Consider the following 17,422-nt stretch of genomic DNA (forward strand, 5'->3'; position numbering starts at 1 on the left):
AAAAAAAAAAAGGAAAAAAACTTAATTATGTGCTTAGTCTCTAACTGCAGTTTTCAACTATTTTTTAGTTTGCTGTAGGAGGGAATACACTTTTCTAATCTAAGAAATAGCTAGAAGAACTAAGTTATGTTTAACGTTACATCACACTTCCTTAGTCTAGGCCATCAGCACCTGCCACCTGTTATATTAAAACAGGCAAAACAGCCTGACTAAAGTAACCATAAACCATGGGTGGAGGCAGGAGGGAGGGGGTGTTAAACCAACCTACATCTGCAATTTCCATCATGGACAACATCACTCAACACTTAAAGGGAAAAGAAAGCAAGGAGGTAACAAGACCACCACGAAGTGGAAAGAACATCAGAATGGAACAGACTGGTTCAGAAAAATTTCCTTTGCCACAGTCCTCGGTACCTGCTCTTACTCCTGCCATCATGGAATGGCTTGGGTTGGAAGGTCTCTTGAAGACTACCCAGTTCCAACTCCCCTGCTGTGGGCAGGGCTGCCTCTCAACAGATTAGGCTACCTAGAGCTTTAAAAAAATGCTTTTTATTGGTAATTGTATTGAACTACACCATCAGAAGTAGGACCTTCCAGCTAAGAAAGTAAAACTATCACTATGAATTATCATAGAATCATGGCTTGGAAGGAATCTCAAAGACTTTCAGTTTCAACCCCACTGCCACAGTCAAAGCCACCTCCTACCAGTTCAGGCTGACCAGAGCCCCATCCAACCTAGCCTTGATCACCTTCAGGGATGGGATATCCACAGCCCCTCTGAGTAACTTGTATCAGAGCTTCAACACCCTCTATCTAATCTAAATCTCCCCTGTTTTAGTTTAAAATAATTCCCCCTTGTCCTGTCACTAACAGAGCATGCTGGTCTGTGTATAAGCTCCCTTTAAATACTGGAAGGCTGCAATGAGGACTCCTTGGAGCCTTCTATTCTCAAGGCTGAACAAGCCCAGCCAAAAGTATTCACGGAAGATATTGATGGAAGAGATGGGACTAATAGGAAATAATACTAGCAAATACAAAGCCTGTTTGATGGAAGAGCTGATACATCACACACACACTTCTCAAAAGAAGGGAAAACAAAGGAGAATCTGTTTTCTTCACTGCTGTACCTCTAACTCTCCTGCAAATGTTTACCTTAGAAACATCTTTTGCAGTCACCTATAGTCTTAAGTCCTACATAGACCAACAGGATGACAAATGCTAGCCTGGAAAAACATCAGTTTTCACCTCTGCTAGTACAGTCAGAAGTCAATTCTGCTCCTCAACTCCTTTATGCCAGGAGCATTAGTCATCATTGTTACCACTCCAAGGCTGTTACTGGTGAAAAGTAACGCATAGCTCATGGCTGTAACTCAGCTATTCTGTTTTGCTTGTTTGTTGACTGGAGCGCAATTGTGACATTGTGTTCTTTTAAATTAGCTCTGCTGGGAGGAATTTCATCAGAAGACTCAGTGTATTCTTCATTATTCCAAGACTAAAAAGAACAAGTAAGAGGATAATGTATGGCAGAGTGGGCTCTAGTCAACAGGTAAGGCAAGCTGCCAAATCAAGACTACAGAGAAGGAAAGCTGTTAGAATAACCCAGCTCTGCTTCTTGTGCTACTCTGCTACCTGTGTACTACTTGATCACATGCCATCCCAATCCATTCTGGTAGCAGATGTTATCCACAGTCCCAATCACCACAAATGGAGTTTATTTCTCAAAAGTACATTGTGTCAACTGATTAACTCAAGCTAGCAGATGATGATGTGTTAAGCTGGCTTTGAGAAATAGGAAAAAAAATATCTATTTAACATGACAATCTATTTATGAGAAGTTCCAACCTAGCCAGAAGCCTTTGTTCAAACATTAACTGTTGCATGTGAGGTTATGCATAGGTATCGCAATTCACACCAACAGAACATAACTCTACTAAGAACATGACTTCAGAAGATTATGGCTTTGAAATGCAAATCCCTAACCAAGGTCACTTCTGCAAACATAACCCTTAAGAGCTGGCAGAAAGCATTCCTCTCCTCTAGAAGTAATGGCTATCATTACACACTGGTATTCAATATCTTCTATGAAAAATACATTCATAATTGTGTTCTAGAGTTACACAATAATTGAGTAACTTTATTGCCTTAGAAATATGTAAGATATGCCAACATGGGGGAACACTATAATCCATCCATCTTCCCCATTTTTTTTTTTTTTAAATAATCACAAATACATATTGAAGCTTATATATTTTTTCAGATATGTCCTAATATAGTGAAGAAATAGTCTAGCTTTGTAGAAGCCTCCTTTCTGTGCCCCTCAAACTTATTGCCTCTCTGGGTAACTTGCTGTGTTCCCAATAATGTTATTTATTGTTTCTCCCAGTTCCAATTGCTGAAAACAAAACACTGTATTAGAATCACCAAAGGAACAGCTTTTCCTGACTCCCTTCAAGGCAGAGGGTAAAGACCCGCACACCTAAAAATGCTGGTATGGACTGATGTATTTACTGAAACCTGGTACAGCATATTCATAGTGGAGGGCCTCCATTTTAGTTTAATATCACTACCATGGAGAAGCCTTCCATAGCAGAGTTTTGCAAGTGAAGGGCATACTTTCCTCCAGGGAGGATCAACACAGGAGAGTCAACCCAGAAAACAAAACAGACAAGCAAAAGATACAGAATTTAACTGTTTAACACAAGCAACTCATAGAGAATGGGTGTCCAAATCTCTGTCACTTCATGATTCAGGTTTATTCCATACTGGACCAGATATACAGTCTCCATCAAACCTACTGATATTTCAGCTTCCTTTCAGCTTAGATGCCTTCTGGAGGATCTAACACTGGAAGCACAGGGGCATTATCAGAAGAACAATTAAGATATCAGTGCCTTAAAAGACAGAATGACAAAAATAACTTGCCAGTTCATGTTATTGGCTGTGTACAACACAGGTATTTCCTAACCTCTAGGAGCAAGCCAAAAACGCTCTGCAAACAAGAAGTTTGATGAACTCCATTTTCCCCATGCCAACAAAACCGTCAGCTGTAGCAGGTGGTGACCTTTGCTGGAATAAGAACTGCAGGCCAAAGGCGTTCTGCAGCTACCCTTGGATCATCATCAGTGCTGTATCACCAAGAGGAAAGAGTCTGAGCATTGGTGGCTCTAAGCAAACACTAATAGCACCAAAGGATACAAATTGCCACTTCGTTGGGCAAAAAAAAGTAAAGGCATGCAGCACATTACTACTTTACATTCTAGGCAATGGGTTGCTTTCCCAAAGGACTCTATCCTCACGCATAACGTGGTGCAGTCTGACATGAAGCCACATACTCCCTCCTAACAGAAAGCACCACCATAATGCTAGGATTGCAACCTGCTTCCTCTACAAAGCCTTCTTCTGTTCAACTGCAATGGAGTAGTGCAGCTGATTTGATTGGAAAGTGTTGTACTTACTTTGAAGGCAGGGAGAGGATTTCTCTAAAGCGTAATGTTTTTTCTTCAGTCTAGTTTTGACTTACAAGTCATTAAAAGTGACTCAAAGCAGAAATTTTTCCAATGTTTTTTGATTTCCTCCCTCAAAAGCCTGCTCTGTCCTTTCAGGCTTACCATTGCCTCAGAGAGCTTTCTGTTCACAGCAGAGTTCTCTCTAGCCAAGCACATGAAAAGCAGCCTTGATGGTGGGTGGCTTTCAGCTGTGAAGTGTGACACCAGCCTCCGCCTTCCTCTGGCACTCACACCTGCCCCATATAACTCACATCACGCTCTCAAAACGAGTTCACAAAGTCCTTTGATACAAGTTCATCAAGGTCTTGCTCAGCCACAGGGATACGTATCATTTCTCATAATGAACCTGCCAAGAGCCGAGTCTGCTGAGTACAATGGGCTGCAGTTTTGCACCAGTGGGTTTCAGCTGAGAACCAAACAGGTGTAACAAATCAAGCACAATGTGCCCCCCACATCAAACACAGGCACCTCCTGAATAGTAAACAGACCATGGGAACCTCTAAAAGCTCTCTGGCTGTGCCTTACTCAATGCAAAAGATTCATGTGCTATTGCATTTTTGCCAAAAAAGAAAAAGAAACAATTAAAAAAACAACCAAACCAACAAAAACCAACCTGTGAGAGAAAGGCTCTGGACTAATCCTTCTTCCTCTAATGGCAGCCTGATCATCAAAAGTTTCGCTGTGCCCAGCTAATGCAGAGGGCTGTCCTTCCTCCCACATCAACTGCTGTCATTCCAGGTATATCATCCCAACATCAACTTACCAGCACTAAAGCAGAATGAGAGGAACGTGCCTCATATGTTCTGTGAATGTAGAATAAGCCAATTACACACACATTTAAAGATCCTTGAAGTGCCAAGCTGAAAGTCACCTGTGAGCTCTAAGCCATGATCCTCCTCTTAGATTTGTAATACAGATTGCCTACAGACTTGAAACTTGTTTCCCTTCCTGAGTGATGCTTTCCTCAGGTGCTGCTTGCTGCATTATCACGCCTAGTGTGCAATTAAGAACTGCTTCAGATTATTTATACCCAAAAGAAAGAGTCCACTTAAAACAAGGATCTCTTAACTTCAGTTCCTTTTTCCTTTTTTTTTTTTTTTTTATTTTTTTTTTAAGCTTCTGCCATTCTTTAATGAATACAAGGTGATTTCTTGGGAGAAGGAGGAGAAATACATCCTCCTTCAACCCATTCTTTAAATGCTTGCTGAATCTTATTGCCGGTTTTCTGCCTTTCTTCTCACTTGTTCTCCATCTCAGACCAGTGCCTTTGCTTAATGAATTTAAGCACTTCTCCAATAGTTCCAAGTCCTACTTTCGTTCTGACTTCCCCTAGAATCTTCAAACCTTGGGTTTCAAAGTGTCACCAGGTTTTTTTTCCTCGCGTAAACAAAATTCTCTTTTGCCTCCTCCTCTGTACACACTCAACGCTTCCTTTCTAAATAAATGATTCTTTTCCTAAAACCAATCCCATGGCCTGTAACCCCTAGAGGCAATATTAGGGCAGTACGTAGAACTGATGAAAGCCATTATCATTTCCCAACAGGCCTAGCCAAATGCAGACATCAGGATGCAAGCGCTTACTGAGGAAAAGAGAATGTCTGGTGATGGACTTTGCAGCAACTGGTGCTGCTTATTGACCCTGCCTATAAATACACGAGTCAATAAGAAGCGAGCTGCTGTGCCCAGGCAATGTCCCACTGACGTAAGGGAGCACGCACAGCCGGCTGCAATGAGCCCTTTCTCTTTGATGAACATCCAGTAATGGGGTTTGCAGCACCTGAAGCAAAGCTTTATTTCAACACGTATCTTAAAAAAGCAACAACTGCTGTCCATGCCCCAGTGATCAGCGTAATTGAGTTTGTGACATAATATCAGTGTTTACTAAGAAAGCGACAGATGTTCATTACTGTTTGTTTTTTTTTAAATGGGCACGTACGTATATCATGATCACACTCAGGGTATTCCTGCTGAAAGCATCGCTTCTTTAATTTAGAAGGGGATATTAAGGTTTGTTTAAAAAGCATAAGCTCCGTGCAAAGAGCAGCAGATGGAGTGAACGAGCTCACCTGCTGCTTTAGTGAAAAACAGCTGAGGAAGAGGTTGTGTGTTTTTAAAAGTGCACGAGATATAATCTGTAATTGTTTCCTGGGGAGAGGGCATTCTGAGGAAGGTGGCACAGCTCTGGGCAGAGGGCTGGAGGGAGGAAAAGGAAAGATTGGCTCTGTAAGGAGCAGCTGCTGAATCTCAGAAGGAGAGAGAAATGAAGCACACGGGCTTATTTTCTGCTCCATAAAACAATAGATACAGAGGAAGTACATCTTGGCTGTAGGCGGCTCATGAAAGAAATTCAGTGTGTGTGTTTGGGCAACCCAGGATCCTGACAGGGATGTTAATGTCTTCAGAGTGAAGTTGCACTGATCTGAAATTACATGATTTACCCCACATCAGTCCTGGCTCTTTAGGATACACCAACCTGTCTGACTGCTGTTTCTTAGCCAGTCCAACAAGAGGTTCAAAAGCCACCTTTCTAGGGGCTATGAACAGTCTGAAGGAAGATTTCAAGGATTCAGCACCCTTGTCCTGGCAGACATGGCTTTCAGCAGCTGCTTTCAGTCACTGCTCTCATTTCTAATGAAAGGGCAATGAAGCTGTGAGGGGTCTGGAGCACAAGTCTCATGGGGAGCAGCTGAAGGAACTGGAATTGTTCAGTGTGGAGAGGAGGAGGCTCAGGGGAGACCTTGTTGCTCTCTACAACTGCCTGAAGGGAGGTTGTGGTGAGATGGGAGTCAGGCTTTTCTCCCAGGGAACAGTGATAGGATGAGAGGGAGTGGACTCAAGTTGCACCAGGGGAGGTTCACGTTGGATGCTAAGAAAAGCTTCTTCTCAGAGAGTAGTGAAGCACTGGAATGGGCTGCTAGGGGGTGGTGGAATCACTGTCCCTGGAGATGTTCAAGAGCTGAGGGACGTGGTTAGTGGGCATAGTAGGAATGGGTTGGTGGTTGGACTAGATGGTCTTTATAGTTTTTTCCAACCAGAATGATTCTGTGATTCTATGACTGCATTGCTACGGATGTGCAAGGATGGCACGGTAATGCACTGCACTCCAGATACTGTAATAGCAGTCAGACAAAATGATACAGACATTGGGAAAAACATATTAGACAAAACCAGTTTGAAAAAGCTTTGCAGAAGATACTCGTGAAGAAATTGGCATTGTCCTTTTTGGCGGTAAGAAATTCTGGGAGTATGTTTTTACCTTGAATATTTACAATGCAATTCCTATTCCAATCTGGGCTACATGTACAAGATCAGAATGTCCTGCCTTGAGATCAGCATCTCAAGTATCTCAGAAAGCAGGAAGCAAAGGAGATAGCAACTAATTATCCCTCTATCTTTCTTTAAATGACACAGATGTAACACAGCAGCACGATACCACATTTATGAAAGCACCCATCTGATGTCACACCTGCTATGAACAGGCAAGAGGAGCATTTCCTTTCCACTACGCAGGCTGCTGCCATTGCCAGCTTGCTTTGCAGCGGGACAGGGCTGCCTGCAACATGTTTTGCTCAGTTAAAAATATCTGAAGCCTGGCCTTTAGGGCCTGTGTTTGTGTACATATAACAACCCCAAATGCTGGAGCTGAATTAATGCAATCTTTTGTGAAGGCTCAATAAGCTGTCTTTGTTCTCTTCTGAATTGAACAATTCACTGCCTTACATAAATTAATGTATAAATAAATCCTAACATCCTGGAGTAAGAGCTGGGGCCTAGAATGACTGTTTAACCACCGCACAGAGTCAGGCTTTCTGGTGCATGAGTGTGTGTACCTTCATCATTAACCATTTAATTACTTTAGGCCAAACAAGTTGTAATAGAATGCACTATGTTAGGGCAGCCTCCAGTTCTCTATTCAGGGCACTCTCTGGAGAAGGAAGAGGGACAAATTCAAATAAATGCCCCTGGACAGGGAAGATGTGAATGCTTTTATCTCCCCTTAGGAAAATACGGGGATAAGAAGCAGCTGCCATCATTTCATGCTAAGCTCTGACATGATACAGATACTTGCATCGTACTCCACAGATGAGAAACAAAAAAGGGACAGAGAAATTTGAGACTCGTAATAAGAACAGCTCATTTCTGAGGCTGAGACTTGGGCTGCCAGGTCCCCTGGGACAGAAGAGAGGCTTTGGGGGTCTGCATATAGACAAGAGCATCTAAAATGGGCATCAGCTGCCTGAATCCTTTTGGAAGTCCATCACCTTATTCATGCCCCAGGGCAGCAGGGTGCTTCCTAAATGAGGGCCTGAATAAAACCTGAAACATTTTAATTTCCTTGGTTTGTCTTTTAAAAAGCAGAGATGAAGAGCACCTGTACCACTCTCATAAATGTTTATTTTTTGAAGCAGCTCTGCATTCAGCAGCATTCTGTGTTCCATTTAGTGAACTTCTGATTTCAGATACTTAATTGCATGGGAACAAAAAGGGAAAAGGGGGGAAAAAAGGAAAACTTCACTCTAATGGACATCTCTCAGTCAAAGGCTGTGCTGTGCCTACTGGGGTTGCTCATGAGTAGCTGGAAGATGCCAAGGGCACAGCAGGAGCAGTCTGTAGGCTGTACGCTGGGCTACTTGCTATTACTCAGACACAAGCACAGTTAGTATTGCTTTCAGAGAAGAAAAGCAGCAATAGGAGTAAACAGGGAACAGACTGGCTGTCCATATAGTTCAGCAGCATTGAAGGGGAAGATAACCAGAACCTGGAAAAACATTCAGCCAACCTCTAGCATGGCTAATGACAACTCTTTGCTGGGCATCAGAAAATAGGCATCTGGGTACTTGCTGTCTTTCCACCAGGTGACTGCCACTCTGTTATAAAGCCTCAGTGGTTTACCTCAGCATGATGGTGGTATTTGTCCCCAGGGTTATAGATGAAAGTGTTGTGATCACTCACCTGCTCTTATGCTGAGATCAAAGTCCACTGTCCTCCATCTCAGGCAGGAATTGCCTCGGTGTTTTCTGTTAGATGAGACTTGGGGGAAAAGAGCAAGGCTAGTAGTGAGACTTAAGATCTTGGAAGTAACAAAAACAAACAAACAAACAAAACAACAACAAATAATTAGAGACGCTCTATTTGAGTTCATATAACACATTTGTCAATTCACTGAAGAAGGAAAGATAAAATTGAACTCATTTACAAGTATAGTGCAGTCATTCAGTACCACAAAAATGAAGTATTTTAGATGTTGCGGTACAAAAATGAAATGGAATAGTTTGGGTTGGAAGGGACCTTAAAGCCCATCCAGTTCCAACCCCCTGCCATGGCCAGGGCTGCCCCCCACCAGCTCAGCTGCCCAGGGCCCCATCCAACCTGGCCTTGAGCACCTCCAGGGATGGGGCACCACAGCTTCTCTGGGCAGCTGTGCCAGCGCCTCACCACACTCAGAGCGAAGAATTTCCTCTTAACGTCAAATCTAAATCTCCCCTCTCTTAGTTTAAAACAATTCCCCTTGTTCCATCACTATCATCCTGTGTAAAAATAGCCCATGACAACAGCTCTGTTTTTCCTCAGCTCCAGAAAAAGCTGTGGGCTATGAGGGATATGCGTGGGTTTGGAGTTTAGGACGAATATCAAGGACTGTTGAGAATAAAATTGTTACTAAGTCTGATTCACGTATTCAGAGAACAAAACTTACTATGTGGGAAGGAAGAGAAGAAAGAAGAGGTAATTTCTCTCACACCACTGTTCTTCAGACACAGCCATCCAGACTCTCCTGTCATTGCCGGATGAGGAGAAAGCCTGAGAATTCTGTCCTTGTTTTCTCCCAGCTGGCTTTTAAGAGAGTCCAGAGAGATTGAACAGGGATGGAGGAATTCAGGCTCAGTGGCTAAACAGAGAGTACAGCTTCCAGAGGCCCGAAGAGCCACAGGCTGCCAGCGTCACACCAGCTGCAGTATTAGCTGCAAACATCCCATGCCAGTATTTCTCTCCTCCTCTCCCACAGAGAGAATCCATGTGTAACACTTGGAGTGTTACTTTCTGCCATGATCCTGAGCACTGGGAGATCAGGACTTTCAAGTCTTTATCTATAGCTGCTGTAATAAGGAAATGGGACAAAATTCTGATGCCAGGAGATGATAACAAGATTGAAGAATCATAAATCATTTGAGTTGGAAGGAACACTTAAAGGCCATCTAGTCCAACTCCCCTGCAATGAACCGAGACACCTACAGCACATCAGGTTGCTCAGAGCCCCATCCAGCCAGACCTTGAATGATTCCACTGGGGCTTTCACCACCTCTTTGGGCAACCTGTTCCAGTGCCTCGCCACCCTCATTGTAAAACACTTATTCCTTATATCCAATCTAAGACTCCTCTCTCTTAGTTTGAAACCATTTCCCTGTCCTGTCAGACCCTGCTAAAGAGTCTGTCCCCTTCTTTCTTACAGCTCCCCTTTAGATACTGGAAAGAAGGTGCAGATACTGAAGTTTAGATACTGAAGAAGGCGTTGCTCTAATTTGAACTAAAAAAAAAAGAAATTGTGGTGGCATATAATACAAGCCTGTTTCATTAGTAAGATAGAAACAACAACAGTAAGATGACATCTCATTGAAACACTTATCTCCCTTCAAGTGGCAGCTGTGTGCTTTCACGGAAGATCTCAGTCTGAGTACCAAACTGAGGTCAATGTGCCCAAATATAACATTCCAAACCAATTCATTAGAAAGCACGAGCAGGACATGGTTGTGGTTTTGTTCCCTGCAGGAGGTTTCAAAGTAGCACAACATTTTTCAGGACACTGAATAGGAATGTTCATACAGTGGAGCTGTGGGAAAAAAGAGGAAGTGTTATCACAGCTTGCTGATTATTTCATCAAGGAAGTAACTATGGATAAAATGATCTCCATATGCTCCCATTGAGGTTACCTTCCTTCCACGTGTAGTGCTTTGCTCAAGATTTGCGTGCCGAATACCGCATCTGCACTGGGAGTGCTGGAATGTTTACCTCAGACAACAGCTCCTCTTTGCCCTGTTATCTGACCTGAGTCATAGACAGGCATCGTCCCACATGGAAGGGGAGCTGCTGCCTACCACACCCCACCGAATCATGGGCTCTGCTCCAACCTCGGGCTGTGCTTCCGTCTGCCTTATCTGCCTTGGGAGTGTGAGAGCTGGCGGAGCGTGACGCATCCCATGGAGAGTGAGCAACTGGAGTGTGGCAAACAGTCTGAGAACAGCCCACTTAGTGAGCCAGACAGCAAACACCTACAAATAAGGAAAGAATTTAAAGAAGACAAGAATTCCCTCTGAATGAATCACAAACACCAAAACCTGCCCATTTTCCAAGATGTAGCAGTGTACCAGCCTGAAACACGCAAAATTTGCGAAGGCATCTCACCCCTCAACTCCCAGCACTTTTTTACAGATAGATATCAAAGCACTTTGCCAAATAGGTTGGTATCATAGAACACCCTTTTAAAGAGATGAAAGTCTCAGACGCTGGCTTACAGGAAGACAGCCCACCAGCCAGAGGTGCTGCCAAGAAAGAACAAAGGTCTCCTTGTCCCCAGTCATCATCCAGTTTAAAAATCCACATACTCTATTTTGCTGGGCCAGGGAAGGGGAGCATTCCCAATTTAAATCTGTGCTTTTAAATTGAATTAATTTTTCAAATTTTAAAGCATTTTCCCCTCAAAGAATATATAGAAAAAAGTCCATAAGATAATCTTTAGATAATCTTATCTATTTAAAGATAATGTTTAATCCAAAAACAATCATGGATTCACCAAGGGGAAATCGTGCTTGACCAACCTGGTAGCCTTCTACCATGTCATCACTGGTTGGGTAGATGGGGAAGAGCAGTAGATGTTGTGTACCTTGACTTCAACAAGGCGTTTGACACTATCTTCCACAGCATCCCTGTAATGAAGCTTAGAAAGCGTGGGATAGAGGAGTGGATAGTGAGGTGGGTTGAGAATTGGCTGACTGGCAGAGCTCAGACAGTTGTGATCAGTAGCAGAGTCTAGTTGGAGGCCGGTAGCTAGCAGTACTCCCCAGGGGTTGCTGCTGGGTCCAGTCTTCCTCAACATCTTCATCAGTGACCTGCATGAAGGGACCGAATCCACCCTCAGTAAGTCTGCTGATGATACCACACTGGAAGGAGTGGCTGACACACCAGAAAGCTGTGCTGCCATTCAGAAAGACTTGAACAGGCTGAAGAGTTGGGCTTCAGCAGGGGGTTGGACTCAGTGATCTCTAGAGGTCCCTTCCAACCCATGCAATTATGCGATTTTCTGAAATTAGCCCTTAGGACAATCACACCATAGTTAATGCTTAAATGGTTCTGTCTTCCCTCTTACCAGAGTTATGAAGACACAAGTTTATATGATCCTATGGCTAAGCCTCACAACAGAGTTGGCACGAGACAATAAGACCTCACAGAGGTCAAAGAAGACACTAGGAGTGTGCATTCAGTGCCATTCTCCCACAAAAGGCTGTGCGGTGATGAGAGCACAGTAACATGCAACAGAGCCTTGGGGGACAAGGTAAGTTACCACATCCTTAGCTGCAGAGAATAAAATATCCCAGGCAGTGCAACATGACCTGCCAGCAACTCCTTTGTGCTCACTCAGATCTCTTCTCTAGTACAGAGTCGAGTCCTCTGAGATCCACTTCACCAAGGAAAATGGACAAAAGTGTAATCAGGCAAAAAGCTTGAGAGGTGAAGGAGAGAGATGAGATTATTTGTCCTACGTGGCTGCTGAGAGCTTAAGCAGAATAACTGAAGCAACCCTGTCAGGTTTGCTAGTAAAGTTTTTAAGAGAGATTGCTTTCTGTAACTGAACACCATACTGAAGCTCACAGTGATGATGACGGAGATTTCTACTTTACTGACAACATATTCCATTTCTTGAGCTGAGTGGCACAGTTGATAGAACAGAAGGAAGGGATGCTATTTAAAAAGGGCCTGGATGGGCTTGAGAAGAGGGCCCACATGAACCTAATGAGGTTCAAAAAAGATAAGTGCAAAGAGTTGCACTTGAGTTGGGGCAATCCTAGATATGTGTACAGACTGGAAGAAGAACTAATTGAGAGCAGCCCTGCAGAAAAGGACTTGGTGGGTCCTGGTGGGTGAAAATGATGTATGTGTTTGTGACCTGAAAGGACAACTGTACCCTGGGCTGCATCAAAAGAGAGGTGGCTAGCAGGAAGAGGGAAGTGACTGCCCCCTCTACTTTGTCCTCATGAGTCCCCATTTGGAGTACAGCATCTAAACCTGGGGCCTCCAACTCAGGAAAGATGTGGAGTTATCGGAGTGAGTCCAGAGTAGGGCCACAAAGATGATCAGAGGGCTGGAGCATCTCTCCTATGAAGACAGACTGAGGGAGTTGGGCTTGTGGGCTTGGTGAAGAGAAGGCTTCAGGGAGATCTCATTGCAGCCTTCCAGTACTTAAAGAGAGCTTACAAGTAGGAGGGGGACTGACTTTTCACGTAGATAGATAGTGACTGGACAAGAGAGAATGGTTTTAAACTAGAAGAGGGGAGATTTAGATAAGATATTAGAAGAAAATTTTTTATTCAGAAGGTGGTGAGAAACCGGAACAGGTTGCTTAGAGAAGCTGTGGATGCCCCATCCCTGGAGGTGCTGGAGGCCAGATTGGAAGAGGCCATGGGCAGCCTGATCTGGTGGGTGGCAACTCAGGAGCTTGATGATGATCATTAAGGTCCCTTCCAACCCACAACATTCTATGATTCTGTGAATGTAACTGGCACTGCAATAGGTGCTATTTTAGGTAAATCATTGTCACTACACCATCCCAAGAGTTGCCTATTTTAGTTTACTTTTTCCATTTCTTCCAGTTCAGATTTGTAGCACATTAAACAAGTTGCTTGACAAGCATTGGTTATGCAGGTGGAAAAAGCCCAGTATACTGCCTTTAATGGAAAGTTCTGGCTTGGTCACTAGTCTTATCAATGGCTTTACTCTGAATCTCCTGAAAAGCAGAAGACAGTACAATATCTAGCCCAGTACTGGGTACATTACTCAGTTCCTTTCATTATAAGGAGAGAAACAGGTTTTCTTGGGACAGAAAACCAACGTTCATGAGCCCCTCACAGTTAAGCACCATCAAAGAGTAAATGACACTTGCTTTTCTAAGTCTTGCTGGTGTCAGTAGCACCAGAGCTTCCTTACAGAATGAAAACATGTTTTTTACAACACAAGTGTACCCTCCTCACAAGCGAGGGAAAAGAGGGAAGATCTTAAGGCTTTATATGGATCTTAGGGAAACATTTACCAAACATTGTCCGAAAATTAACTCCCAAAAATCCTTCTTGTGCATAACTAAGCTTGAAAGGATTCAATGTGTTTGTCTGATATATGAATGAGTGGTCTTTTATATATAGATTGATACAGCAAATAGAGATTGCACTGGATTTTACAGTAGGAGTAACATTTCTCCTTTTAGGAAGGCCAGCTGTTCTGCCAGGGAAAGTTGTTAGCATCAAAAAAAAGACAACACTTCCTCCTTCAGAAGACAAACACTATCCTAGCAACAAAACACTGCTTTTCTTCCCCATGGCCACTATCACATGACTCAGTTGTCTCAGCAGCATTTGTCTAGCCTCTGTCCGTGATAAGAGCTTTACGGTATGCTGTAGAACATCACAACAAGTAGATGCAATACTTGGGTCTTAGCCAAAACAGAGTTCAAGGGCTTCACCTTTGACACTTTCTTGTATTGATAGTCATGATTAACTACACCCAAAACCAACTGCATGGGAACCCTTATCACAGAATCATGGGCTGTGCCCTGGTTTCAGCTGGAACTGAGTTGATTCTTCCTTCATATCGTGTGGTATGATACCATGTTTTGGCTTTAATAGAAAAACAATGTTGATAACACACCAATGTTTCACTTGTTGCTGAGCAGAGCTGTACAGAGCCAAGGACATTTCAGCTTCTCATACTGTCCTGCCAGCAATGGGTGGGGAGGTACAAGGAGTTGGGAAGGGGCAGAACCGGGACAGCTGACCTAAACTGGCCAAAGGGATATCTCATACCATATGGCATCATGCGAAAAAAAATTAAAATGGGGGGGAGTTGGTGGAACAGGCTGCCACTGCCTGGGGACCGGCTGGGCATTGGTCAGTGTGTGGTGAGCAATTTCTTGTGCATCACTCATTTTGTGTGTATATATATATGTATGTATGTATGTATGTAATTATCATAGCTATTATCCTTTTTTCCACTTCTTTTTTTTTCTGTCTTAGTAAATAGTTTTTATCTCGACTCACAAATTCTGCTTTCTTTTTTCTTCTTCTGATTCTTTCCCCCATTCTACTGGGACAGGGAGGAGCAAACAAATGACTGTGGTGCTTAGCCTCCTGCCAGGTTTAACTATAACAGATTGGAAAGAACACTGAAGACCATCCAGTTCCAACTCCACTGCCATAGGTTAAGATACCTCCCATCAGATCAAGCCCCTTCCAACCTGGCCTTGAATGCCTCCACAGATGGGGCATCCACATCTCCTCTTGGCAGCTCTGTCAGTGCCTTGCCACCTGATCTACCAACACCCACAAGGCCTTCTCCTTGGAGCCGCTTTCAATCCATTCTCTACCCAGCCTGTATTTGTGCTCAGGATTACTCCAGCCCAACTGAACTTGCACTTGTCCTTGTTGAACTTCACAAGATCTGCATGGTCCCACCTCTCAAGCCTGTCCATGTCCTGGATGGCATCCTGTCCCTCCAGTATATTGACTGCATCACGTGGCTTAGTGTCATTGGCAAATTTGCTGAGAGTGCATTCAGTCTCACTGTCCATGTTGCCAACAAAGGTATGAAACAGAGCAAGTCTCAATACCAACCCCTGAGGAACGCCACTTGTCACAGGTCTCCACTTGGACACAAGTTGCTGACCACAACTCTTCGAGTGAGATTATCCAACCAATTATTTATCCACTGAGTAGTCCATCCATCACATCCATGTCTCTCTAATTTAAAGATAAGGATGTAATATGACAGTGATAAATACTTTGCTTATGCTAGCAATCATCAACCACTGGGGTAAAAACATACTAGAAGGGTGAAATAGCCCAAGTAACCACTGCTGCCTCTTTGACATATTCTCTCTGCTTTCCAAACTCTGTAAGAGTGAGTATCTGTGCTGTACACAGCCTTGCTCTCTCTCCACCTGTTCCCTTTCCATTGAGGAAGTACATGAAAATGCAGCTCGGGGCATCAGAGAACTACAGACAGAGAAAAAAGGTTAACTAAGGAGAGTTCAGACTCCTTTTTTTTAAAAGCTCGAAGCAATTGCTTGCAAGGACTGCAAAACCTGTAAGGGATCCTTCTGTAGAGCTTCCAACCCAGAATATTTATCTTTGTCACAGAGCACAGAGAGGATTTTGCTGCTAGATAAACAACAAGCTATATCACTCCACTAATTTCCAAAGCTTCTGCTGCAACTGGGACAAATTCTTCCTTTAGGCCACCCCAGGGCAGTACAATTCTCAATGCTATCTGCAGATAACACACGAAGGAGCCTCCCTTCCAGCTGCCTCCTGGCTAATCCCTTGCAGTTGTAAGAGGAGCTGTGCTGTGGCTCTCAGAAACCACGCCTCTCTTCACCACTCAGCTGAGGGTTTTCTTTGTAAAACCACGAGCATAATAATTACTCGGTGGTTTAGGAAAGGCACGCTACGTGCTTCCCTGAAAAGTCAAGAAGTTCCTTGTTTATCCTCTCATACATGCCTGTAAACCATCGATAACTATGTTTTGCAACAACCCAAAGCAAAGGCAGAGCATTCCCCTATCCTTGAGATCTTAGAAGCACAGCTGTTGCTGGTCCAACTCAACACCAAGAAAACTTTGAGAATCTTGCACTTATTGGAGGGTCTACTGATATGCATATTTCCAATAAGGCTTCTCCTGCTGCTCCAAAAGATGGGGAATGCACATATGCAGCATGATGTAGCATTGAGATGTTCACAAGGTGTACCTCCTGGCTCATACTGAGGGCTACCTCAGGTGAACAAAAGATCTGCACAGCACACAAGCTGTTGGCAACAACATGAGGGCCTCCTCCTAAGCCCTACTCAAGGAAAGCACCTTGAAAACCTGGGATTAAGACACTGGAGGCCAGTTTGGTGCATTATCCAATGGTGTGCCTGGGAGATCAGCGTTGTGTATGTCTCTGTCATCTGGAGAAGAAAATGAGATCCCTCTTTTTTTGAGCCTCACACCTCCTCCAACACATATTTGCCCCTGTGTCTCTTCATGAAGCAGAACAGCAGAGTAGGGAGTAAAGCAGCTTTAAAACCAGGTCAGAGGTTTTGACCAGAGAAGTTCACAAAACCCCAACACAACAAAAAAGATATACATACATATATATATATATATAAAATATTCCCTGAGCACAGTAAAGCAAGTTAAGAAGAATAATATTCTTGTTGCTGATAATGAAATGCTTTTCATCCTCCCAATTAGGGGATAAAAGCCATGATTCTGCAAATGCAGCTCTGCAGCAGCCTGATGTTGTACCTAACCACAAAGCACCATGACTTAATACACCACAACTGTTAGAAAATATAGTGTCCGACACATTGGTTTCCTAACCTCACAGTGAAATATGTATGCCATAAAACTTTCTTCTTTTTAAAAAAGAAGGGTTCTGAAAGATGGTATTTAAAATACCAAGTGAACTACAGAGAGTAGGAACATTCAATGGCTGTTTGGTTTCCTTTCTTTTTAGAAAACAGAAGTACTTGGTACTTCTGTAGGATATGGAAAATATTCCGAAGACGTGAGGGGATGGTTTTCATTCTAAAGACATTAGAGGATTTTTTTCACACCCATGTTTCTCTGTACCACATTGGCAGTTTAACAGCTTGGCATTGCTAGAGGAGCAATAG

At 43.4% G+C, this 17,422-nt stretch overlaps 1 protein-coding gene across 2 annotated transcripts in view; it reads right to left on the minus strand.

The window, feature by feature from the left end:
• TMEM170B (transmembrane protein 170B) overlaps nt 1-11,721 on the minus strand; it is a 46,648-nt gene extending 34,927 nt beyond the window's left edge. The window contains exons 1-3 of one of the 2 annotated variants that reach the window (XM_031552746.1): nt 11,383-11,713; nt 9,202-10,771; nt 8,460-8,537 (exon numbers count right to left, since the gene is read on the minus strand). In XM_031552746.1, the coding sequence (XP_031408606.1) occupies nt 8,460-8,537; nt 9,202-9,286 (163 nt within the window). In that variant the 5' untranslated portion in view covers nt 9,287-10,771; nt 11,383-11,713. Of the gene's footprint in view, nt 1-8,459; nt 8,538-9,201; nt 10,772-11,382 lie in introns of both variants that reach the window. The other variant, XM_031552745.1, reaches the window with a different exon arrangement.
• Between the last annotated feature and the right edge of the window lie 5,701 nt (nt 11,722-17,422).

Source organism: Meleagris gallopavo, chromosome 3, assembly GCF_000146605.3.
Source record: "Meleagris gallopavo isolate NT-WF06-2002-E0010 breed Aviagen turkey brand Nicholas breeding stock chromosome 3, Turkey_5.1, whole genome shotgun sequence".
NCBI lineage: Eukaryota > Metazoa > Chordata > Aves > Galliformes > Phasianidae > Meleagris > Meleagris gallopavo.